Raw genomic sequence first — 27,208 nt, forward strand, 5'->3', positions numbered from 1 at the left:
GCCACATCCTTAAAATTCAGGGAAATGAAGGATGCATTTCAGGGCCGCATTTCGAGCAGCCTTCGAAGTGGCACAGCCTTCGTCGCGTCGCTGTGACGTAATCGGGCTTAAAATGCGGCCTTTAAGGCTGCAGACCCTGAATTGGGATACAGCCTATTGCTGTACAATGCCATCTGCCATCTTAGTTGAATTGGTCACATGACTGCATCATATGACTAAAATGTGTCATCATTTTCGAAAGCCTCGGTTTTTCCAGTCCGCACTGCAACGTGAAAACGCTATTTTCAAATTTATCTGCGTTTTCAAAAAGCTCACATTTCCTTGACCAAAAACATCGTCTCAGTGTGGACGGACGAAGGCCAAAATGGAGAGAAAAAGATGCATTTTCAAACAAAGTCGGATTAGTGTGGACGTAGACTTATTGGGACTGCTTTCCCTCCTCCTCCACTTCTTCTCACAGTTACAGCCTCCTGTGACTGTGATGAGTCGTTACTGGTTGTTGCTGGTATGACTGTTGACAGTGCAGCAGCAGCCCTGACAACTAATATGTGATAAGAGTCTTTCTTCCTCTTTCTGCACTGTTACATGTCAGAGCATCAGTGTGCTTTTCTCTGAGGATACAAGTGTTAAACCCACAAACGTGACCCAACTAAACACTGGGTGAAAAGCTGACACAAACGCTGAAAAAATAACACTTTAATGTGTGAAGTCCTTCACCTGAATCTCAAAACATTAGAAATGGCTTTGTAACCATAATAAATGTGTCTCAGTCTCCTAGAACTAAAGATCATGTTTCCTCCGACCTGCTGCTTCCTGATAATCAGACCAACACTGAGATAAGTTCACAGTCACATCTAGTAAAACCTTCCTCCTCCAGCCTGTGACTGTGGCTTTCTCTCCCTCAAGCATTATGAGCAACTTTCATTAATTGACTGAAAAAAGTGGAAAAATAAAGTGTTAAAGATTCAAACTGAAACAGTAACGATTAACAACAACTGATATCAGGACCTGAAGGCAACATGAGCATCTGTGTGATGCTTTCATTGACCCTCCGACCTCCTGTAAGGAGGGTTTGAAGCTCTTTTTACACAAAGAAAATAAAATTCAACTATTTAATATATTATTGATAGTACATTCAATGATTTTTTTCAGACCTTTTGCAGATTGTTAGATACCAGCTGTGTCTTTCTGTAGCTGAATGTAGGTCAACTGTGAGGTCTGAGTTGGAGGTGAGCTTTAGCTTCTCTCTGTTTCAACCACTGACTTGTGGTCAGAAAGATAGTAAATAAATGTTTGGCTGCACAACATCAGACTGAAAGAAACACTAAAGATGTGAATCAGAGTACTTTATTGATCCTTGTAGGGGAAATGTTGTGGGTTACAGAGCTTCAGTACAAACAGTAACAAAAACAGACAATACAAGAAGTAAAAAATAGCACAATATATACAATATATACAATATATATATATATATATATATTGTATATATATATATATATATATATATATATATATATATATATAGAGAGAGAGAGAGAGAGAGAGAGAGCATGTGCAAAAAGGGTGTAGCTATCGCAGTGTTTACAGTGTGTTAGATGGAGGAGTTGTACAGGGAGATGGCCACAGGCAGGAATGATTTCCTGTGTCGTTCAGTGGTGCTTTTCGGTAATCTCAGTCTCTCACTGAACGAGCTCCTGTGACTGACCAGCATGTCATGGAGTGGGTGGGAGGTGTTATCCAACATTGTCTTTATCTTGGACAACATCCTCCTATCCGACACCACCTTGAGGGAGTCCAGCTCCATCCCCACAACATTGCTGGCCTTACGGATCAGTTTATTAAGTCTGTTGGCATCTGCGACCCTCAGCCTGCTCCCCCAGCATGCAACAGCATAGAGGATCGCACTGGCCACAACAGACTCATAGAAAATCCTCAGCATTTTCTGGCAGATGTTGAAGGACCTCAGTCGCCTCAAAAAATAGAGACGACTCTGGCCCTTCCTGTAAAGTGCTGTGGTGTTTTTAGCCCAGTCCAGTTTATTGTCAATGTGTACTCCAAGGTATTTATAGTCCTCCACAATGTCAACACTGACCCCCTGGATTGAAACAGGGGTCAAGTGTTTCCTGGTCTTCCTGAAGTCCACGATCAGTTCCTTGGTCTTTGCCACGTTGAGCTGCAGATGATTCTGCTCACACCACGTGACAAAGGAGTCGACCACAGCCCGGTACTCTGTCTCATCATCCCTGCTGATGCATCCAACCACCGCAGAGTCATCAGAAAACTTCTGAAGATGGAGGTCTCTGTGCAGTGGCTGAAGTCTGTGGTGTAGAGGGTGAAGAGGAAGGGGGACAGTTCTTTGTGGTGCTCCTGTGTTGCTGATTAACTTGTCAGACACACACTGTGGGAGACGTACATATTCAGAATCAGAATCAGAATCAGAAGACTTCATTTATCCCCAAGGGGCAATTAACAAACAACAGAGCAGCATAATGTTGAAGGACAAATAATAAATATACAGTATATACACTTTTAAAATGACACAGCTTTAAAAGTAAAGTGACTGAAAGGTGAATAAATAACTGTAAGTGACTAAAAGTGAATAAAGTGTCGGTAGTATAAGAAGACTGTAGTTTATATTGTGGTCTTCCTGTCAGGTAATCAACAATCCAGGACACCAGAGAAGCATCCACCTGCATCGCTGTTAGCTTATCACCCAGGAGGGTCGGCCTGATGGTGTTGAAAGCACTGGAAGTCAAAAAAAATATGACCCTCACAGTGCTCGCGGCTGGTCCAGGTGGGTGTAGACACGATTGAGCAGATAGATGATGGCGTCCTCTGTTCTGAGACGCAGAGAAGCTGAGCTGAGCTGCTATCAGATCACTTCTGCTCTCACACTAACAGAGTTTTTGTAAATCCTCTACGTGTTTACTCTCCATGTCGTCAGAACTCTAATCTCACTAAAATCCAACTGAATGTGTTGCACAGAAACCACATCACACAAGCTGAGCTGTGTTGATGTAACTGCAGTGAAAACACAGAGTCAGTATTTATCTCCACATAATGTTCAAAAGAAACAGTGTTAAATGGGTCTCTAAATATCTGAAATAAAATGTTCATTAATCAGTGATTTGATAACAAATTATTTGTTATCAAATCAAATGTGATTTACATGTGGTGGTCCTGAAACATTGACCTTGACCTACTTAGAAATGTCTGACAGCCATGAACAGTAAAAATTAGGATTTCAGTCCTGCTTCGATTTGATTTGTACTTTCACTCATATTTCTATGGATGTAGCATGTTGCAGCTAATGCGTGCTCCACCCTGTTGCACACATTTGGTCACTTATGACAACAACAACAACAACAAGAAACACTGCTGTGAAATAATTGAAGCTACAAACTAAATGATCCAAAATCAGTCGATCTTTCATACTGTCTGTGGGTCTTATGAGCCAGGCTGTGACAATGTGCGGGCTCACCTGGGATTCAGACCCAGGACCTCTCATTTCATATGAGGCTATGACAAAAAGAGTTGGGACAAAGAGGGCAGGGGGCCATCACAGCACAAACCACATGAGCTGTACGTACAGATACTAAAGAGTGACACGGACAACTGGAGCAGTTTGAAATGTTGCACAGGATGTGGCTTTAATAACAAAAAAGCACCAACAAGAAAGAGTCAATTTCAAGGCTCACTGAAAAATTCACAGTTTGTGTTGATCCAGGAAGAGGTGAAAAGACAAAAACTGCATTAGTCCCGTCTGAGTCATGTGATCATGTGTTTACAGTCAGGCACCAAAACGCTATGACAGCATCTGTGTGTGACGGGTAGATTTTATTCCGGTCAGAACCATCAGGACACCAGCTACTCCAGTGAGGTGATCAGGTAGGATGTGGAAACATGAAATACCAAAATAAAACAGGAAGTAGCGTGACTTTGTCTTTTTCTCTGATATTTGACCTGAAAATGTCTTTCATGTAAAAATAAGCTGAAAACGTCTTTCAGTGACAGAGAGCTGCAGTGATGCACACACACAGTACATGATGATCTCCTCCTGTGAGCAGGAATATTTACTGTTTATCTACATAAAAATATCCAGAGATGATCATCAGAGTCCATTTATCCAAATAATCTCAACATCAGAGATGAAAAGGACAAAGTTAGTGAGACTCACAGAGACACAACAGAGCTCTGATTCAGAAGTGATACTCTGTGGTGACATCAGTGATTACATCATCATGCTCATTATCCAATCCCTGGTCAGGAAGAGTGGGCTTGGTTGAATCACTGATGCCAATTCCTGAAAAAAACAAAACAAATGTAGAATATCTATCGGCTGTTTATTCATGAAGAGACAGGATTTAATCATCAGCACATTCATTGATCAGTGAATGATTCAGTGTTACCTCTGGCTCTGCATTGATATAAAGACATCATGATGAGAGTGGAGATGATATATGGAGAGAAAACCACCAGGTGGAGGACTATTCTGAATACAAGCTGTAGAGAGGAGTCAGCGGTCAGATCTGGAGCGGTGGGAATAGTTGTAGTGGTGGGTGGAGGTGTGGTTGTAGGTTTGTCTGCAGAGAGAATCCCACCTGTTCAGGTGAATATGTGGATGAAATAAGAGGTGAAATCAGAGTGAAGCTCCTCACCTGTGACAGTGATCCAGCTGGATGGAGACTCTCCATGACCGCTGATGTCACACTTGTAGAGGCCTTCATCAGACCTGGAAACATGCTGGATGGTCATGTGACCTGTAGGCTGCTTCCTGATGAGGGAGCCATCTTTATAGAAAGCAGCTGGGAGGTTGGAGGGAGTGGTCTTTGTTTTGCAGAGCAGAGTGACGTCATCTCCCTCCATCACAGGGAGGACAGGACTCTGCAGGATCACTGATCCACCTCAACACAGAGACAAACTACAGCATTTCATCCATTTACACACAGCTTCATCAACACTAACTCCACACACTCAGCTTACCAGTGACTGTCAGCTTAACCATGTTACTGATGGGACCCTCTCTGGACTCACACCAGTAAACCCCACTATCCTGTGGATCAGTGTAGCTGATGTTACAGGAAGAAATTATTGAACCAGACCATTTTCCCCACCCATCTCCACACTGAGTCCTCTGTCGTTTGCTTGTGTTTCTCCTCAGAGTCCATCCAGCAGAGCTGTCGTCCTCCTCACAGCTCAGAGACACAAAGTCTCCTTCAAAGAACTGAGAGCTGCTGGGACTCACAGTCAGACGAGCTGTGAGGAAGAAGAGGAGACACATACATTACATTGTTATCAGACATATTTTACACTGACTGAATTCACATTGTGAGTTGTTTTCTGCTGACTTTCAGTGATGGGAAATTATCACTTTCATTCTTGTACCTCACATTTATATGACATCTAATCATTTAGACTGATATAATAACATGATTAGATACACCGACAATGACTGAGGAGGAGTCTGTCTGCAGTTAGCTGCACCATGTTCTTAATAAATGTGTCCCACAGTCTCCTGAGAGAGTGAGTCAGGTTTACAGAGTGACAGAAGAAGGTTACTGACCTTGGTTTGTGGTGCAGCTCAGCAGTGAGATCAGAACTAAAGAGAAATTAAACTCAGGTTAGTTCAGAGTTTCACATTCAACAAGACAGCAGACGCATGAAAAACACAGAGTGAGCTTACAGAGCAGACACAGCAGAGACGTTTCCTCCATCCTGCTGCTCAATGACATCACACCAGCTCTGAGATCAGTTCATGGTTACACTGAGTAAAACCCTCCTCTTCCTCTTTCTCTGTCTCTGGGTCTTAGACTTGTGGTTAGAAAAAAACCTTGTGTGAAAAAGCTTTGTGTGTTTATTTCTCTGCTTCCTTGAAACCAAAGTTTTACACGTTTCAACTGAATATTGAATAAGAATTAAAAGCAACAATATCTACAACTGACATTTGACCCTGAATGCAACACCAGTACCTGAGTCACTGAGTATCTCACCTCCTTGGAGGGAAAGTTACGCAGCTCTTTCTTGACAATTACATTTTAAATATATCGACTATGCTAATGTAATGTGTCTTCCTGTAGTTGACTGCACGTTAACTGTGCAAACTTTAGTTGGTTTTGTGCTTCTCTCTGTTCCAACCACTGACTTGTGGTCAAAAAGAGTAAACACATTGAGTGGCTGCAAAACATCAGACTACACATCATGCTCTAGTTAACATTTAGAAAGGTGTAAAGCAGACATGTGTTGGATACAGATAGTTGTGTTCATGTACCTACAGTGAAAACACAGAGTCAAACATTATCTACCAATAATGTTTATAGGAGACGCTGTGACATGAACGAAAAGGGCTAAAAATTCACTGATTTGTTGACATTCAAAGGACAATGCCTAAAAATCACAGAGGTAACAGAAAACATGGACACTACCTGACGTAAACTTACAGATATCAGATGTAAAGCACAGATGGAGAGGATCATCATCAGCATACTGTCAGTGTCTATATCTGAAAATAAAGATTTTTAACAACTCAGTGATTTGTTGACTTTCTGCCTAAAAACAAAAAATAGAGACAGTAAAAAACACGGACATTTACTTACTTTGAGTCACATGTTTGTGAAATCCTCTACACATTTAGCAATCCAAGTACAGACATGGATTTTAGTGCACACACAAAATGACATTTACAGACACACATGCATTTGCTGCAACAATATCCACATAGAATCCTCTTTCACATGAGTTGGACAATGAAAGGAAAGTTCCATGTGCAAATTACAGAGAAAGCTGTAAGATGTCAGCATTAGCAAATCGTACATTTTAACATTAGCTTTTTAAAATTGTATTTTAATCCTCAATGTTCTCAGAGGTTTGTGCTCAGTCAGGAAGATAAGAAGCGATTAATGAATCCACTCTCAGTCACATGATGTTATTTTTACCATCTACTGGACACTATTTAAAGTAACATGTCAGTATCTGTGAGGGAAAGTGCATGATGCATATCCTCATCTGAGCAGGATGATCTCATCTGAGCAACCAGATTGTCCATTGATTTCAATCACAAAACAGGAAAAACTATAATAAAACAGTCCTTATCAATAACTCTTTTATGTGTTCCTCAAATATCACTGCAGGTTTCATTTGGAGATAAACTGGATGCTACTGTCAATAATTAGTTACAGAGTTGCTGTCGTACACATACAGTAATGATGATAGAAATCTTCCTCTATGAAAGAATATTTGGTTTTTAATTTAGATAAAATGATCCAAAGATGAACATCAGACTCAATTTATTCTAATAATCTCCACAACAGAGATGGAGAGGACAAAGTTAGTGAGACGCCAACATCATCATGCGTATCATTCAATCCCTGCTCAGAGTGAGCAGATAGGATCAAGGTATAAAGATTGTTTAGTAACGAGTCCATTAGCTGAGCTATGCCAGAAAGCAGTTAGTGAACACCAGAGTGGTGTAAATCATGTCCTCTCTGTCATCCTCTACACGAGTCCTCAGGGTCCATTTCTTGTTCAAAACACTCTGCTGTACATTATGATTCAAATAAAGACTCCAAGGTAGAGCCAATTAACAAATAGTGAATATTTACTAAGGGTTACGTTGCAAAGATCCAACTAACTCCAAAGGTTAAATAAAAAAAAGAATCAGCAAACCAAAGTCCAGGTAGTTTCAGGAAACACCAGGAGTCTAATCAGCTCATCAGAAAAGAGGACAAAACAGGAAATACCAAAATAAAACAGAATGTACCAAAACATGTTCCTTTAACACCTGATCTAAAAACATCTGCAGGTTTCATTTAGAAATAAGTTGGATTATTTGTACAAAACAGTAGTTACAGAGCTGCAGTGGTAAACACACAAACAAACCAGGAGATTTAAGCTAGAATACAAAACAAAATATGACAAGAATTAAAGCATGACTTAAATTTCAAGTTAAAAAGTACTGGAGCAAAGACCCAGGCCTGAGAACAGTCCATGGACCTGAGAAGGAAGGAGAGGGACTGAGGAAATATCCAGAGGAAACATTATCTATATAGCAGATGTTTGGTGTTTTTTCTCCAACATCAGATCTGAAAGCATCTGCAAGTTTGAATTTTTAGAAATAATCTGAATGCTTTGAAGAATCCCTTAGTTACAGAGCTCCAGTAAGACACACAGTATATGATGAAAATCCGCCTCTTAGGATCAATCTATTTGATCTTCCCCTGCCAGTGGCAGACGCCCTCAGACATCGCTGCGTTGGTGGTTCTGTGTGTCCGGGGGTGGGCGTCCAGGTACACACCGGCTCACTCCTGGTGGCTGCTTGTCGGGGCCTGGAGCCTGGGGCTCGCTCGGGCCTCTTCGGGGGTCGGGTGTCCTCGGCCTCTCAGCCTGGGGCTCGGTCACTCTGGCACAGCTGACTGCAACCCAGCTTTGCCAGACGGGCACGTCACTGCAACCCCCCCTGGCTTCTGCACTGCTGAGTGAGCCCTCAGCTGGGACTCTCCTCAGCTCTTACTGGGACGGTGGCGCGGCTGCCCCTCTGTTGGTCTTCCTTGGTCTCTTGTGTTCTGAGGGCCTCTGGATGTCTGGAGTTTTGATCTCCTCCATACCTGCTTCATGCCCTGGAGGACGGGGCTGTGGCCCCCCCACACTCCCTAGCAGATCATTACATGAAGGAACCTTTTAAATACAAGCGCGTCCATGCTCACAGGTGTACACACGGGTGATCACACCCACAAACTACACCCTTTTTGGCTCCTACCTCAAAGCACACTGTGTTCTGTTGATCTTATGTGCTGCACAATAATGTTTAATATTTAGTATTTACTGTTATATTCACATAGATCATCACGATGATGTTGTTTATTATATTGTTCTCTTTTTTGCTTGTTTTCTCTTTTTTCTCTCTCAACAGGTGATCCAGGTGATTGATATATGTATTTTTTGTCTGTTTTGTTGGTTTATGTTTTTTGCCCTCTATGACAGTTCCTCTTTCCTGCTGTTTTCCTTTCTCCCTTTTCCTTTCCCAGTCAAGTCTGTCCTGTATTTAGCAAGTGAAAATAGAATAAAATAAACAATAAAAGGTGAATTCAATAGACCATTACGGCAAGGCTGGGATGGTCCATTTGGTAAAGTAAATCCGTTGGGCATCTTTCTTTGCCTTTAGACAATAATTCTGATGGCAAAAGAGCCAAACGGGACAGGCAAAAAAAAAAAAAAGAAAAAAAAAAGATCAATTTATTTGTTTAGCTAGATGAAAATATCCCGAGATGAACATCAGAGTCCATTTATTCAGATGACACAACAGAAGTTTGTTTCAGAAACGATGCTCTGTGGTGACATCAGTAATTACATCCTCATGTTCATCATCGAATCCCTGCTCAGGATGAGTGGGCAGGTTCAAGATGCAAAGTTTGTTCCCTGCACATACAAAATATGAAAATGTATCAGATGTGAACCAATGAAGAGTTCAGATGAAAAGAATATAATCATCAGCATATTAAGGGATTGATTCAGTGTTACCTTTGGTTCTGTGTCGATATAAAGACATCATGAGGAGAGTGGAGATAAAGTATGGGCAAAACACCAGCAGGTGGAGGACCACTCTGAATGCAAGCTGGAGGGAGCTGCAGTCAGTGGGTAGTGCTGAGGTGGTGGATGAAGGTGTGGTTGTATGTTTGCCTGCAGAGAGAATCCCACCTGTTCAGGTGAATATGTGGATGAAATCAGAGCTGAAATCAGAGTGAAGCTCCTCACCTGTGACAGTGATCCAGCTGGATGGAGACTCTCCATGGCCGCTGATGTCACACTTGTAGAGGCCTTCATCAGACCTGGAAACATGCTGGATGGTCATGTGACCTGTAGGCTGCTTCCTGATGAGGGAGCCATCTTTATAGAAAGCAGCTGGGAGGTTGGAGGGAGTGGTCTTTGTTTTACAGAGCAGAGTGACGTCATCTCCCTCCATCACAGGGAGGACAGGACTCTGCAGGATCACTGATCCACCTCAACACAGAGACAAACTACAGCATTTCATCCATTTACACACAGCTTCATCAACACTAACTCCACACACTCAGCTTACCAGTGACTGTCAGGTTAACCATGTTACTGATGGGACCCTCTCTGGACTCACACCAGTAAACTCCACTGTCCAATGGGAACACAGTGATGTTACATGAAGAACCAGCACCTTCTCCCCACACATCTCCACACTGAGTCCTCTGTTGTTTGCTTGTGTTTCTCCTCAGAGTCCATCCAGCAGAGCTGTCGTCCTCCTCACAGCTCAGAGACACAAAGTCTGTTTCAAAGAACTGAGAGCTGCTGGGACTCACAGTCAGACGAGCTGTGGGAGAATTTAGTGTATTTTAACTAAAATTAATTGACCTGCTGACTTTTCCAGTTCATTAATGGGATGACAGGAAGACTTTACCATAAGCATACATTAAGGTATTTACGTTGCATTTGTATCTAATTAGTAATTTAATGAATTATTATTCTTAAGAACACTACTGCAAACAACCAACACCATCTAGATAACAATCACAGGAATATTTCAGGGTTTTTTTAAGCATCACATTTATTTAACTTCACCTCAGCTTATTAAAAGTCACAACAAAAATCACAGCGTGATCTCCAAGTCTGCATAAGTCTACACTAACATGTCATCATCTATGTTTTTTCATCATGATTTTATGCTGACAGTTGCAACACAACATATCTCTGTGTGTAATTAGTTACTTTTTAAAGGCAGTAAATGGGCTTTTTAAATAATGAACTGTTAGTCTCACAGCCTTCGTGAAATGTTCATAAAATTAATGATCTGTCAGGTTAGTTCATCTTTTTTATCTGTAAAAATGGATGAATAAATACAGAAATGAGAAAAAAATGTGACTCTCATTGTATTAATATTTCATAACTGTCAGATTACAGATGCATGAAGTAGTCGAGGACTAAATTCAAACACATTGTGGTCCTGATTCATCATTGGCTGCAGTAACAACTAACAATGTTAATGACTTTAAACTGCGTGACAGCGCCATATGATGAACTTACTGACCTTGGTTTGTGGTCCAGCTCAGCAGTGAGATCACAACTAAAGAGAAATTAAACTCAGGTTAGTTCAGAGTTTGTGGTGTTTAATGAAGTGATCAGAGAGCAGCGCAGACACAACATCTCTGTGAGCTGATTGTAAGGAAAGACTGAAGCAGAATCAGAGCAGGAAGGAGGAAGATTGTTGGATTCAAACACGTGAAGAAGATTCATATTACAGACAAACGTCACTGAAAACAAACTACAGAGTGTTTTATGAGCTTTTTAAAGATTTCATCATCTGAATCTTCCAGAAATACACAGAGTGAACTTACAGAGCAGCCACAACAGAGATGTTTCCTCCATTTAAATCCTCAAACTTCTGTTAGATGAAGTTGATCCTTTTCTTCAGGGCGATGGAGGAGTTTTCTTTGAAGCTGTCAGAGACGAGGACGATGTTAAACACAAAGTTTGATCTTCTTGTTAGTGACAGCAGGTCAGCTGAGACTTGTTGCTGCTTTTCTGTTCTGATGTCAGAGAGACATAAACTGTGTGGCTGCGACTGCACCTTACATCACCAACAACACACTGACTTTAGTTCAGCTCAAGCATCATAAACTGGTTTCAGTGCAACTAAAACCTGCACGAGCCTAAAACAAGAAGCAATGAACCAATTATCACATCTACTTTAACATGTGCAGTCTGAGTCCTAACGTAACAATAATGTTCACATGATCTCAGATCTATAAATGGTGTCTGCTCCCTGACATCAATCCTAAGAAGTAACTGAGATCAGCAGCAGTTTGACAGCCAGTAAACGCGTCTCTCTGCTTCTTCTTCTTCATTATGTCACAGGGTCAGTGTGCGTTTCTCCACCAGGAAGCAATTTTATATGAGAGTTAACCCCACAAACACAAACATGTGGTCCTAATAAACACTGACAGAAAATCAGCTTTATTCTTATTGAGTGCTCCAGCTGGCTCAAACACTGAAGAACTACACAGTAGAACATGAGCCGATGTTTATACCTGAAGTGTAAATGACACATTTCTTTTCTATAAATTCAGTTTTAACTGCAATTGGGTGTTGAATAAAAATATTCTATTGCACAGATATATTTCCTTTTGTGTGGATGTTTAATTTAGAAAAACAGGTGACATCATCTAGACTGTCAGAAAATCAGGTTTGGTGATGCAACAGGAAAAGGATTTTTTCTTTTTTAAATAAATGTGTCCCACAGTCTCCTGGAAGAGTGAGTCAGGTTTACAGTGTGACAGAAGAAGGTTACTGACCTTGGTTTGTGGTGCAGCTCAGCAGTGAGATCAGAACTAAAGAGAAATTAAACTCAGGTTAGTTCAGAGTTCTGAAACGTTTCCTCGTGCTGCTCGCTGATATCAGACAAAGACTGAGTTCAGGTCACTCTCATATAGAGTAAAACCCTCCTCTTCCTCCTCACCTGTGACTCGGTGCCAGTGTTGTGGTTTCCTCTCTGAACTTCATGCAAAAGTTAAATTATTTGGTGGAAATAAAGCAGAAATACAAAATTTTAAATGAAAAAAATTGAACCAGAACATGAAGTAAAGATCAACAGCAACAAAATCTACAACTGCACCTGAAGGCAACATTAGCAGTTGTGTGATGCCTTCACTGACTCTCTGACCTTTACTTGTGAAATAAATGCATCAAGCACTGTTTGAAATACATTTTCACAATTAAATTAAAATAAATTCTTAAGTGTTTTATTGACAATAATGATTTTATCAGTCATGTTGCAGATTGTTACAAACCTGCTGTGTCTTCCTGTGGCTGACTGTAGTTTAGCTGCGAGGTTTTTGAGATGGAGGTGAGCTTTAGCTTCTCTCTGTTTCAACCTCTGACTTGTGGTCAGAAAGGCAGTGAGTTCACTGTTTGGCTGCTCAACATCAGACTGCACGTCACAAACTGATGGCTTTTAAAGAACATCCTACCTATCAGCACTAAAGCACAGTGCTGATAGAAAACATGGACCTACTTTAACTCTGTTACTGAGTCTTAGAAATGTCTGACAGTCATGAATGATAAATATGATTTCAATTCTGCTGTTTTCTAGACTCCAATTAATTTTTTATTGAATGTATTTCAGTTTGATTAATTTCTCATTTTTGTTATTATCATGACCATATAATGCCCAAGTAGCATCCTCTGTAGATGAAGAAGCTAACATAATACTTTTCACTATTTTGCAGGTATCTCTATCTGTATCTAGCAACAAATTGCATGATCCAACACCAACTAATCTTTCATACTGACTGTGAGTCTTATGAGCCAGGCTGTGACAGTGTAAGGCTTGTGTGGGATTCAGACCTGGGACCTCTCACAACCTGTCATACGAGGCTATGACAAAAACAGATGGAGAAAAAGTGCAGGGGGTATCACAGCTAAAACCAAATGAGCTGTAGGTACACGAACGAGAGGAACAGTTTAAAGAGTTTCACAAGATATCATTTTAATAGCAAAAGCACCAATAAGAAAGAGACAATTTGAACACTTTTACACTCTGTCAGTATCTGTGAGTGAGCAGCAGCAACAACCTGGCCGTTGGAATTCAGTCAGAAACGTCAACAATAGGACGCCAGGTAGTTCAAACTGATGATCGCGAAGGAGGCAGAGCAAGCAGAGTTGGCAAAAGTTCAGACATTAAGTACAAATACAAACACTACTGTAAAAAAATACTCCAGTAAAAGTTGAAGTAATGATTCAAGTTCCTTACTCAAATATAAGTAGAAAAGTGCAGGCTCTGAAATGTACTCAAAGTAAGAAAGTAGAAATTAGCTCTATTTTCAGTCACCTACATTGTAGAGGGTGACTTTGCCTGTAAACAGTAAAATGTGCACAGTCAGAGGTTAAAGTGGGTTCAGTAGGTGGAGAAACTCTAAAATTGATTGTAGTGACTGAGTGTAGGACATACAATCATAAGTCAATATAATTTCTATTGAGAGCTCCAGTAGATTTTCTTGGGAACATTTGCTGCTTATCTACATAAAAATATCCAGAGATGAACATCAGAGTCCTTTTATTCATACAAGATTCACAACAGAGGTGGAGAGGACAACATTAGTGAGACCTAAAGAGAAGCACCAAAGCTCTGATTCAGAAGTGATACTCTGTGGTGACATCAGAGATGACATCATAATGCTCATCGTCCAGTCGCTGCTCAGGCTGAGTGGGCAGGATCGGGACACGGAAGATTTTTCCTGTAAAAATGTATGAAGTGTTTCAGCCATTAATTTATAGAGATTTCAGCATATTGATTAATTAATGAATGATTCAGTGTTACCTTTAGCTCTCTTTCGATACAAAGACACCATGAGGAGAGTGGAGATGACGTATGGACAGAACACCACCAGGTGGAAGAGCAGTCTAATCACAAAGTGGAGTAAGGACGAGTCAGGGGGGAGAGGTGTGGTTATATGTTTTTCTGCAGAGAGAATATATGGTTATTTCAACCACATGTGAATATATAATGAAAAAAGAGGTAACATAAAAGTGAAGCTCCTCACCTGTGACAGTGATCCAGCTGGATGGAGACTCTCCATGACCGCTGATGTCACACTTGTAGAGGCCTTCATCAGACCTGGAAACATGCTGGATGGTCATGTGACCCGTAGTCTCATTCTCAATGAAGACACCATCTTTATAGAAAGCAGCTGGGAGGTTGGAGGGAGTGGTCTCTGTTTTACAGAGCAGAGTGACGTCATCTCCCTCCATCACAGGGAGGACAGGACTCTGCAGGATCACTGATCCACCTCAACACAGAGACAAACTACAGCATTTCATCCATTTACACACAGCTTCATCAACACTTTAATGCCTGGCTTCTGATGGCCTTGTCTCGTCTCGTGTAACTTTAACCCTCAGAGAGTCTTTCAGTCTTCACTCTAAAACCTAAAGAAGATGGATTTGATCATCTGGTAACTGGGTTCATTAGTGCCCGATCCCAAAACGTAACATATTACGCTATGTGACAACACATCTCTATGCTACACGTTCAGAAACAGGAGGAAACATGAGAACTGTTTGGACTGAATCAACACATGTATATTTATTTTACTTTCTCTTCATGAATAGTTTTGGAAAACTCTATCAAACACGATTAAGGTTGTTGTTAAAGTTAGGGATAAGTTTATGGTTGGAATAATAATAATAATGTATACTTCATTGAGCCCCGTGGGGGGGCTATGATCGAAGCGATGGGAAGGGTGCAGCATCATGCCGCAGGACCGTATGCTGCGGTCTACACCGGCGAACTCTCACCCCATTTACCCACCCCTTTAGCTTCCTGATGATGTGATGTGTTTACGTGTCATGTTGTGAAGATTCATGTGCTTTTTGTGCTGAGGGGTTTTTGTTTTCTGTTCTCATACTGATCTTCTACCAGGAGCTCAGTCTGAGTAGAGTTCTCTTTTCTCTCCTCCACTGCCCTCTTGTGTCCTACATTTCATTTGTTTTCTTTCCACTACCTGTTCTGACCTGTCTCGCCAATGTGATTTTTGTGTAATATATGTATGGTTGGAAGAGGTCCAATCTTGCTGCAGGCAACTGCAGGTGACAAATAAAAGCTTTGTTATCATCATAATCATCATCAACACTAACTCCACACACTCAGCTTACCAGTGACTGTGAGGTTAATCATGTTGCTGACGGCACCCTCTCTGGACTCACACCAGTAAACTCCAGTGTCCCATTCAGGAAAAACTTTCATGCTACAGAAATATCCTGGTCCTTCTCCCCACACATCTCCACACTGAGTCCTGGTTTCTTTGCTTGTGTTTCTCCTCAGAGTCCATCCAGCAGAGCTGTCGTCCTCCTCACAGCTCAGAGACACAAAGTCTGTTTCAAAGAACTGAGAGCTGCTGGGACTCACAGTCAGACGAGCTGTGAGGAACAGGAGATGATATATAATATATTATAGCCATTTTTCAATAATTCTGACACTATGGTGAACAGCTCCTTCGAATCGATGGTTTCTGTGGAAGCATATACACTTGGACAAATAAAGAGGATAATATCTGATTCATTGTTATTTTTGCTGTGAAGAGCAATATACGCTTGTCATTTACTTAAACACTGAGATCAAAAGTGTTCATAAAAATTGCTTTAATCAAACATTTACTGACATATAGAGGGAAAGAAAGAGACTCTTGGATGAGCTCCAAAGAGTTACAGGAGAGAGAGATCGGCTCTGTGCTGTGATTGTATTAAATTATACCAGAAAATCAGACAGAACAATTTCCAGCTCTAACTTTCATCTGTTTTCGTTTTTCCTTTTCCCACTGACAGAAAATATCTCAAAAACCGAGAAAGTCATGCAGATTTATTTAACCAAAACGTCAAACTCAGACTAAATGAAAAATAATGCATATGTCATCTATCCATAGCAGCATGCATATCAAATAAAGTTTTAGGAAAGTTTCTTCATTCTTTGCTGAAAAAGTTCTGTTTCTTCCGATTAAAAAAAAATAGGTATTTATCAGTTTGAAATGGACTTACAGTTATTACAGTTTCCCAGAATTAGCCAGTGATAGCTTTTGTAAAATATGTCCTTTCTTGTCGAAGGAAAACTATTTTTTTTTTTTTTAATATTATTTTCAAAATTAAACATGAGAAAGTTGATCGGCCCATTGCTTAAGTGTTTGGATTCTGGCGCCTAGGTCCATGCACAAAGCCACAGGAGCTTCTAGCTTTGTTTGACTGTGTGTACAACAAACCCGATGACATTAACTACCAGAAAGTTGAAAGGCCAAACAAAAACACACTTTGACACCAAAGACTGGGCAGGCAAATGATTCAGCACCAAAACAGCTAAAAACGTTTGTGGTTATTAAAATAAAAATGCTCATCTTTTCTAAGGACCTTGCAAAGAAAAGCATCTGGACTTCTTTAAGTTGCTTGAAGACACTTCACCTCTTATCTGAGAAGCTTCTTCAGTTCTAAGGTCAAAGGGTGGACAGTACCAGATTTAAGCTCTGTGGGTGTGTCCCACAAGAGGGTCATGGACCCCCTCATCATCCTCTACCTATTCACACGAGCCAAGGTGTGAAAACAGTTGTAGGCCACAATCTGAATCTGTCATGATGTAAAAAAGCTTCTTGGATGAGAGGTGAAACATACAGACGCTTTTCTTTCCAAGCTCCTCAGACTACGATGACCTGGATGACTGAGAACCAGTCATCCAGACATGCCCATCTTTTCTCACTATATTCATACATTTGTTTATTGTGCATTGTACTGGATTACTAAGCAACTGAAACAGCCTCACATATGTTAACACAGGGGAAAATAGTATTTGCTGAAGTACACTGTTTTTGTCAGCTTGTTTTCTTTAACAGTCTCAATGTTTCTTTCCTTGTTGTACAGGGATTTCTCCGTTTGTACAGACATCGGTTTCAGGTTGTTTCGAAAGATCAGTATAATTTTAGCTAGTTGGTTTCAGTATTTCTCAAAGCCTCGCTATCTTTTACAACCCTTAACCTCGTACAAATAGATAATTTCTGCTGACCTTTGGTTTGTTTCATCTGCAACATTTTTAGCATTCCTAGTCTAATTCTGATAATTTTGATAAATTCAAAAATTGTAGGAAAAAAAGTAGCCAGAAAAGCACAGGACAAATCGACTGTGCTAAACTGGCCAATTACAATAGTCGTGAGCTGCATTGACCCGACTTGAAGTCACAGTATTCTGGAGGTGTCCATCGGGCTAGTTGGAAAGTTAGGACATTGAGGTTAAAATAGACTTTCCGGTTACTTCATAGGTTGCAACACAGATTTCCCACAGGAGTCTAAACAAGACCTTAGGAAAAAAACTAACAAATGGACAACTGTACCCTCATACACACAATAATAACATGGACTAAACCACCACTCAAAACCACTAGCACTTTATATAGCCTCTGTAGGAATTATCTACATATTTTACTGATCTAAACTGCACTACTGTAAATGCTGTAGACACAATCATTCTGTACAATAGGATAATTATAATTCTACAACTGTTTACAACTGTTTATAACTTGCATAGCTCATACCTCTGTATAGTTTTCATATTTATATCCTGTTTATACCCTGTACATAGCTTGTACACTCACTACAGCCTGTACATACTTATAGTACAGCAGATCTGTACGCTCTACTGTACAATATAAAGCGCCTTGAGGCGACTGTTGTTGTGATTTGGCGCTATATAAATAGAATAGAATTGAACCGTGACACTCCACATTGTTCTCCTCCATAAAAACGACATCTGCATCTGCTGGGTCCAAAGTGGTCAGTTACTGTCATGGGGTTGAGTGTGAGGAGTGAGAAGGCAGGCTAAGTTTAACTGAAAGCAAGCCGTTTATTTCGGCTGATGGTAGGAAGTGCAAAAGGTAAAATATAAAGTTCAAACTTGTGAAGCAAAAAATATTAACTTATTGAAACCGAAAGCATTACAATTAAAAACTGGAACCTGTGCTAAGGTTGGACATATTATAACTGGGAGAACAGACACTTTGACAAAGAGTATACGTGAAGAAAAGGAAACTTGAGAGAATGAGACAACTAAACAATTGAAGTAAATCAAAGCATACAAGACAAAGGAAGGAACTGAAAGAGGAACAAAACTAATGCAACTATGAACTCAAATAACAACTTACACACTAACAGGAAAAATGCATGTGTGTGTAACTAGTAAAAACAAATTCAACAAAAAAGAGGTCTGTCTGCAGTTAGCTGCACCATGTTCTTAATTAATGTGTCCCACAGTGTCCCGAGAGAGTGAGTCAGGTTTACAATGTGACAGAAGAAGGTTACTGACCTTGGTTTGTGGTGCAGCTCAGCAGTGAGATCAGAGCTAAAGAGAAATCTCAGGTTAATTCAGAGTTTCACATTCAACAAGACAGCAGAGGCATGAAAAACACAGAGTGAGCTTACAGAGCAGACACAGCAGAGACGTTTCCTCCATCCTGCTCTTCAATGGTATCAGACCAACACTGACATCAGCTCATAGTTCACTTCAACTACAACCCTCTTCCTCTTTCTTTGTCTGTCAGTTTTGTAACTTCATCCCCACTGTATATCATGAGAGGAGTTTCTTTGTTTGACCAAAATAAACCAGGACATAAAATAAAGACAACAAACTAACAGCAGAAACTGAAGGCAACATAACTACACATCTATCTCACTCATCTACAATAAGTGAGATAGATGTGGTTTGGACAAGGCAACGTCTCCCTGCGTCAACCACTGATTTTTGGTCAGAAAGAGAGGAAATAAACTGTGTGCCTACTTCTTTCTGCCTTCACATTTTGAAAATCCTTGTTCCTTTAGTCTTGATTCTACATGTTTTTACATGTCTGAAAAGCACATCAGACACAAAGAGCTGTGTTAATATAACTGCAGTGAAAACACAGGCAGAATCGGCCTTCATCTCCTTATGATATTCAGAGGAAAAAAGTGTGTAGGTCTCTTTATATATGAAATGCAAATGAGCATAAATCAGTGATTTGAAGACTTATAAAGGACATCCTGCCAAAGGATCATACAGAGCTGATAGAAAACATGGATGTTGATCTCCTTTAACTCTGTTAATGAGTTGTAGAAATGTCAGTGGGACAAGTGCTGTAGGGAGCAGTTCAGAAGGGGAATGGTCTGAAGGTGAAAACAGTTCAGAAGGTCGACCAGCAGATGACCTTGTTGGAGTCGTCTGCTGGTTTGTTAGATCTCTGTGGAGGTCTAGTGACCATTGTCCTCAAAGGGAGGATGCGTTTAGGTCTGGAATCACCCTGGTAGAGGAATGTTCAGGGAGCTGCAGTGTCCAGTTTCCTCTTTGAAAGAGGAGGGGAGCACAAGGAAGTAGCTGGTAAGAAACACAGCAAAGGAGGTGAAGGGACATGAAGTGTAACAACAACAAAATCCTTTAGCCAAGTAAGAATAGAATAGAATTAGAATAGAATTCAACTTTATTGTCATTGCACATGCACAGGTACAGGGCAACGAAATGCAGTTTGCATCCATCCAGAAGTGCTTTAGTGATATAGATATATTACAATATATATTAGCAATAATATAGATATGTGAGTATATTACAGAAATGGGTCTATTATGGTATGTTATAATGTACACGGTATGAAGTAAGGTAAGGAGTCCATTAGTCCTGGGTTCATTTCTTGGGCAAGTGCTCTGACATACAATGTAAATCAAGAATCAGATACAGACTCGAAGGCAGACTAAATTAACAAAAGTTAATCTTTATTGAGGATGAAGTTGGAATGATTCAACTAACACCAAAAGTTACATTTTCAAAAAGCAGGGAACCAAAGTCCAGGTAGTTTCAGGGGAAAAGGTTCAGATGGAGTCACCGCCTGGTAGTTATAATTCCAGTCACACATCAGGAGTGTAATATCCTCATCAGAAAGGAGATGAAAACAAGAATTACCAAAATAAAACAGGATGTAGAATAGCATCTTCCTCTAAAACCTAATCTGAAAACAGTTGTAGGTTTCATTTAGAAATGAGTTGAATGCTTCGTACAATAGAGTAGTTACAGAGTTGCAGTGGTAAACAAACAAACAAGGAGAGTTAAGGTAGAATACAAAACAGAACATGAGAAGAATTAAAAAAAGAAGATACCAAGCACAAGACAGAATAATATAAATAAATTAAATTTCAAGTTAAAACATGCTGGGGAAAAGACTCCGGCCCATGAACAGTCCAGCTATTTAATCATGCAGGACAGGGACATAAAACATGAACATTATCTATGTAACAGTTTTTAGGTTTTCCTCCAATATCAGATCTGAAAACATCTGCAGGTTTGATTCAGAAATAACCTGAATACTTGGTGAAAAATACCTTAGGTACAGAGCTGCAGTAACATACACAGTACATCATGGAAATCCTCCTCTTAGGATGAATATTTGTTGTTTGTCTGCATGAAAATATCCAGAGATGAACGTCAGAGTCCATTTACTGCAATGACGTCAGAGGTGAAGAGGACAAAGTTAGTGAGGACCACAGAGACACAACAGAAGTTTGTTTCAGAAGCGATGCTCTGTGGTGACATCAGTAATTACATCCTCATGTTTATCCTCTAATCCCTGCTCAGGATGAGTGGGAGGGATTGAGACGGAAAGTTTGTTCCCTGCACAAACAAAAAATATGAAAAAGTATCAGATGTGAGACAATGAAGATTTCAGAACAAAAGGAGTTCATCATCAGCACACTAAGTGAGGAAATGATTCAGTTTTACCTTTAGCTCTGTGTCGATATAAAGACACCATGAAGAGAGTGGAAATGAAATATGGACAGAACACCACCAGGTGGAGGACCACTCTGATAGCAAGGTGGAGGGTGGAGGAGTGAGAGGCCAGTGTTGTGGAAGAGGGAAGAGCAGAGGTGATGGGCTTCACTGTGGCTGTAGGTTTTTCTGCAGAGAGAATCAGGTTCAGGTGAATATGTGGATGAAATAGGAGGTAACATAAGAGTGAAGCTCCTCACCTGTCACAGTGATCCAGCTGGATGGAGACTCTCCATGACCGCTGATGTCACACTTGTAGAGGCCTTCATCAGACCTGGAAACATGCTGGAGGGTCATGTGACCTGTAGTCTCATTCCCAGTGAAGACGCCATCTTTATAGAAAGCAGCTGGGAGGTTGGAGGGAGTGGTCTTTGTTTTACAGAGCAGAGTGACGTCATCTCCCTCCATCACAGGGAGGACAGGACTCTGCAGGATCACTGATCCACCTCAACACAGAGACAAACTACAGCATTTCATCCATTTACACACAGCTTCATCAACACTAACTCCACACACTCAGCTTACCAGCGACTGTCAGGTTAACCATGTTACTGATGGGACCCTCTCTGGACTCACACCAGTAAACTCCACTCTCCCATTTGTACATGTAGCTGATGTTACAGAAAGAACCAGCTGATTTCCCCCAGTCAGCCCCACACTGAGTCCTCTGTTGTTTGCTTGTGTTTCTCCTCAGAGTCCATCCAGCAGAGCTGTCGTCCTCCTCACAGCTCAGAGACACAAAGTCTCCTTCAAAGAACTGAGAGCTGCTGGGACTCACAGTCAGACGAGCTGTGAGTAATAGAGTAGTAGAGGATATATAGACCAGGGCCCATATTACATTTCATATCTTAACTTCTAGTCCCATATTCCTTGTTTTCATTCACTATCAATTGTTACTGGATGATAATAAATCAGATATTATTTCTTACATAAGAGTCTTTGTTAAGGTGCAGATGTATTTGAGTGTAAGACATCTGTTTAATTGTAATTCAACATGAAATTATGTAGACTGACAGGAGTAAGATAACATTGATTTGACTGAAGTTTGGCACCATGTTCATAATTAATGTGTCCCAAGAGAGTGAGTCAGGTTTACAATGTGACAGAAGAAGGTTACTGACCTTGGTTTGTGGTGCAGCTCAGCAGTGAGATCAGAACTAAAGAGAAATTAAACTCAGGTTAGTTCAGAGTTTCACATTCAACAAGACAGCAGACGCATGAAAAACACAGAGTGAGCTTACAGAGCAGACACAGCAGAGACGTTTCCTCCATCCTGCTGCTCAATGGTATCAGACCAACACCGACATCAGCTCACAGTCACTTCAAGCAAAACCCTCCTCTTTCTCGTTGACTGGCTGTTAGTGTTGTGGTTTCCTCCAGAAATGCACTAAATTGAACATCAGCACCTGTGTAATGCCTTCGCTGCCAGTCCGAACAAACCACAGGGATGTGTTATAGCTCTAGCTGACACATAGAGTAAAATTACTGACTATGTTACTGAAAGGATTGATTTTATCAATTGTGTTACAGATTGAAAGAAACAAGTTTTGTCTTCCTGTAGCTGACAGCAGGAAGTGACCTGGAGGTGGTTTTGTTCCTGTTGACTTCTCTCTGTTCCAACCACTAACATGTGGTCAGAAACTGTGTGGATGCACGACATCAAACTGCATCAGGCTGTGGTTAAAGATTTTAAAGGTATTTGGCAGAGGTGAGCTGACGTTTGATCACTTCTATCAGCTAACAGACTTTTTTTAAACCCTTTAACCATACATGTCGTTACACCTCTTATCTCACTGAAATCCAGCTGAACACGTTCCAGTTCACATTTCTCTTGGTTGTGTGTTTGGGATCATTGTCTTGTTTAAATGTTGGCCCTCATTTCATCTTCGTCAGGCTGGTAGCAACACTATACCAACTTCACTGCTGGTTTGGTGTTTTCTGGATGATATGCAGTGCTTTTTGACCAAACGTGGTGTGTATTATGGCATCCAAAGAGTTCAGTTTTGGTTTTATCTTGCCAGACTATGTAATTCCAGTATTTCAAAGGTTTCTCTAAATGTTGTCCAGTGAACTTGAAATGTGCTTCAACAGGCTTTTGTTTCAGCAATGGAGTGTTGCATGGTGAGCATGCATATGGGCCATGGCGGATGAGTGCATTGCTTATTGTTTTCTTTGAAACAATCATCATGAGATGTGTGTTGTGTGAAAACTTGCTAAAAAGTTACCTTTTTATAGACGATCAGTTGGGAAAGAATCAGCTGATATCAATTTCCACCAAATGGCAAATTACTAATTACTGATAGATTTCAACTGGTGTCATAACTTTCCACGCCTTTTTCCACCTGCTTTTCTTCACGTGCTCAAAAAGTTTTCCCTGTGTTATTTCTAATTATTACACTTCATTTATGGACAATGGACATCTATGGTTTTCTTTGCACGTGTGGATTGGTTTGGAAATGCGTATATATATATATAGCTCGAGACGTTGTGGAGGGTGAAGGTAAAGGTGGTCCCAGTGGTAGTTGGAGCAGTTTTCCTTTAACACAAGAGGACTTAAAGACTCAATTAAGCGCAAAGCTGTTTTTCTGTTGTGCAAGGGGCAACAGGCAAATTGTTTTTTTCTTGATATCATCTCTTATTTTCAACAAAGTTGGGGGGGGGGATCCAATTCCTATTAGTATGTGATTTTGAAATTTTTAAACTGGCCATAAAACTCTCCAAATTTCATCAACAAGTTTTGTTAAATTGGAAATTAATGTTTAAACATAACTTTAGTCCCCACAACATTCCATTGTGGAATAATAGGGTGATATTGAATCAGGGGAAATCTATGTTTGTGGAAGAATGGATGACAAAACAAATTTGGTCTGTGACACATATAATGGATGAAAATGGAAATATACTTGAATTAAACAGGTTTATTGAGAAATATGGCATGAGTTGCTTGCTTGAGCTCTCTAAAAAGGTTTCACAGAATATCCCAGTAGTCCTTATCAATATGATAAAGAACAGTTTTTCAAATATATCGACTCCAAATTTACATAAAATTAAATTAGATGGTCTTGACTTGGTTAATGAAAAATGCAATAATCAGTTTTTGAGGAGGTATTTGGTTAACACCTTTCTCCAGGAAAAAACACTCACTCATCTTTAAAGATTATAACAAATCTGAGATCTCGTTGATCAGAACCAAATATTTAAAATGTCCATTCCCCCCCAAATTTAAAGAAGTCCATTTTATAACTACCACAAATATTTACCCCTCCAATGAATTTATGAGAGAAAGATTTAAATTAAGGAACCTTTTAAAAAAACAAGCGCGTCCATGCTCACAGGTGTACACACGGGTGATCACACCCACAAACTACACCCTTTTTGGCTCCTACCTCAAAGCACACTGTGTTCTGTTGATCTTATGTGCTGCACAATAATGTTTAATATTTAGTATTTACTGTCATATTCCCATATATCATTGTGATGTTGTTTATTCTATTACTCTTGTTCTCTTCTGCTTGTTTTCTTTTTTTTTCTTTCTCAACAGGTGATCCAGGTGATCGATATGAGGATTTTTTTTTCTTTTTCTGCTCATTCTGTTGGTTTTTCTTTTTTGCCCTTCTCCCCCGTCCCTCTTCTCAGCTGTTTCTCTTTCCCTCTTTCTTTCTCCCCTTCTTTCCCCCAGTCAAGTCTGTCCCGTATTCAGCAAGTGAAAATAAAATAAACAATAAAAGGTGAATCAAATGGACCATTACGGCAAGGCTGGGATGGTCAATTTGGTAAAGTAAATCCGTTGGGCATCTTTCTTTGCCTTTAGACAACAATTCTGATGGCAAAAGAGCCAAACGGTAGTGATGTGTCCTGTGTGTCGAAGCGTCGAATCGTGTGTCGGGTAATCTCGGGGGCGTTTTTGTGAAGCGCGTATCGAGGCTCGCTTTGATTACGTATGCAGTGACGTTCGAGGCCTCGCGGGCAGTCCGTACCACGTGACTGATTCAGGGACTGGTTCACCGGTTCGCGCCAGATTCGAAATTAAATGGGCAGCAAAATACAGCTGATTCCCCATCACACTGTGTTGTGGAATTGGATTACGTACGTGTTACATAGTTACTTGAGCATTTCTTCTTCGATGGAACCAGCAAGGAAGAGATGTTTTTTTTTTTAATTTTGTCTCTCCTAATAAAGTATGCACATAAAGTATCCTAATATTAATATTAAGTATCCTAATAAAGTATCCGTCGACGGGTCCGGGCTTCGTGTTTACGCCTTTTTTGCGCTGATTCTGAAGCTGCAGGTTTTATTTCTCTTCAAACAATATTGACCGAACCAGCAGCAAAAGAAGATCCAAACTACGCTTCACATAAACATCGTCATGAATTTCCTCTGACTTTTGCTGTTTTGCTTTCACCAGGATAAAATCACACTTCATGCACAGCTTTCTCTCTCTCTCTCTCTCTCTCTCTCTCTCTCTCTCTCACACACACACACACACACACACACACACACACACACACACACACACACACACACACACACAATACTTCAAGAACAGTTTCCCGTCTAAAAATCTGTTTTCTGCATTATTCGCTTGTTTGTTATGCATAAGACCTCCGTTGTTTACAGCGCTGTCAGCCGCTGTTTTTTCCCATTTAAATACTTCCGAAAAGAAAACCTAATTTCTGCCGTTCAATAGGCTACTAAAATAATTTAAACTTTTTAACATTATGCAAAATTGCAAAACGCTAAGGTGTGTCTCTAATAAAACCTCTATTTGCTCTGCTTCAGTTCAGCAGCATCAGGTAATGTTCATTTGTTGATTGATGGTTTTCTTTTGGTTTTGATCTACTGCAGAATATTTTTATAGAATCGTTTTTCTGTTTTAGCCTCAGCTATGTTGACACAAAGGCATCTGCTGTGATGCTTACACATTAGATAAAGTCTCGAAAGTGTCAGCTTTCTTTTTATAGTTATACAAATATGCAAATGTACTGATCTATGATCTGAATTATACTATTGACAGACTGTCTGAGGCTAACAGTTTCATACCAAAACGCTGTCCTGATAGTTTCCACTTTCTCTTTTGTATCACACATACTGAGACAATATTCGGGATAAATAACCAAGAAAACAATTTATTTATTCAGTTTAGAGGTTTACACATCATTATAATCACAGAGCCCGCTTCACTTGAATTGTCCACTTGATGGCGCAGTAGAGCAAATGAATCATCACAATGCTTCGATCCATGAGTCGACCAATTGGGTGGAAAGCTTCAGTTGATCATGAGGCTTCATCTCACCATCACTACCAAACGGGACAGGCAAAAAAAAAAAGAAAAAAAAAAAAAGAGAAAGATTTAAATTTGTGTCAGACAACTGCTATATTTGTAAAACAACGTTGGAAACAACAGAGCACATGTTTTATGGGTGTGTGACAGTCCGGAATTTATGGAAATCTCTCCATGTCCTAATATTATCCCAGTATGGAGATGTTGATTTTCGGTCTTTTCAAAATGTTCAAATTGGAGTAATCCTTAAGGACAAAAATAGTGAGTTTTTAATTAACGATCTCATTATTATAACAAAACATTACATTCATATATATATATATGTCGCTTGTCTGTTTGAGATTGTCATTGTTCTAAATAAAGCTTATAGAGAAAAAAATTTCTTGAGCTTTGTTTACTTCCTGTTTGAACAGGTATTTCCTGTATGTTTTAATGTTTTTATTTATTTTTATTTTGTTAAGTAGTTATTGTAGGCTGCTAACAAGTGGAAACATGTTTAGTTTATAGTACAATAATTAAATAAAATATAAAAGTCAGTTAGTCTATCTAGTTGCAGCCGCTGGTTCACCGTTCACCTGGAAGATTCCAGAACATTCT

At 40.1% G+C, this 27,208-nt stretch overlaps 3 protein-coding genes and 1 pseudogene across 4 annotated transcripts; all 4 read right to left on the reverse strand.

The window, feature by feature from the left end:
* Positions 1-4,199: 4,199 nt before the first annotated feature.
* Positions 4,200-5,727, reverse strand: LOC308408972 (Fc receptor-like protein 5; the record flags this gene model as incomplete). Its single annotated transcript, XM_080901457.1, has 6 exons — positions 5,684-5,727; positions 5,564-5,599; positions 4,984-5,256; positions 4,659-4,904; positions 4,410-4,583; positions 4,200-4,303 (listed from the first exon to the last, which is right to left on the reverse strand). Exons 1-6 carry the CDS (start codon positions 5,712-5,714, stop codon positions 4,200-4,202), a joined length of 864 nt encoding a protein of 287 aa, XP_080757583.1. The 5' UTR covers positions 5,715-5,727.
* Positions 5,728-9,307: 3,580 nt separating this feature from the next.
* On the reverse strand, positions 9,308-12,644 carry LOC308408981 (Fc receptor-like protein 5; the record flags this gene model as incomplete). The annotated part of the gene is made up of 6 exons (XM_080901467.1): positions 9,308-9,411; positions 9,514-9,690; positions 9,748-9,993; positions 10,073-10,333; positions 12,312-12,347; positions 12,632-12,644. The coding sequence occupies 6 exons, from the start codon at positions 12,642-12,644 to the stop codon at positions 9,308-9,310; spliced, it is 837 nt and encodes a 278-aa protein (XP_080757593.1).
* Positions 12,645-14,148: 1,504 nt separating this feature from the next.
* LOC308408986 (high affinity immunoglobulin gamma Fc receptor I-like) lies at positions 14,149-18,996 on the reverse strand (annotated as a pseudogene). Its single transcript has 5 exons — positions 18,966-18,996; positions 18,850-18,885; positions 15,670-15,933; positions 14,336-14,804; positions 14,149-14,252 (listed from the first exon to the last, which is right to left on the reverse strand). The product of its transcript is annotated as a high affinity immunoglobulin gamma Fc receptor I-like (transcript).
* Positions 18,997-21,070: 2,074 nt separating this feature from the next.
* On the reverse strand, positions 21,071-22,610 carry LOC308408990 (Fc receptor-like protein 1; the record flags this gene model as incomplete). Its single annotated transcript, XM_080901492.1, has 6 exons — positions 22,572-22,610; positions 22,452-22,487; positions 21,856-22,119; positions 21,531-21,776; positions 21,283-21,459; positions 21,071-21,174 (listed from the first exon to the last, which is right to left on the reverse strand). The coding sequence occupies exons 1-6, from the start codon at positions 22,600-22,602 to the stop codon at positions 21,071-21,073; spliced, it is 858 nt and encodes a 285-aa protein (XP_080757618.1). The 5' UTR covers positions 22,603-22,610.
* Positions 22,611-27,208: the final 4,598 nt, after the last annotated feature.

Source organism: Rhamphochromis sp. 'chilingali', assembly GCF_963969265.1.
Source record: "Rhamphochromis sp. 'chilingali' genome assembly, chromosome: 1".
Taxonomy (NCBI): Eukaryota; Metazoa; Chordata; class Actinopteri; order Cichliformes; family Cichlidae; genus Rhamphochromis; species Rhamphochromis sp. 'chilingali'.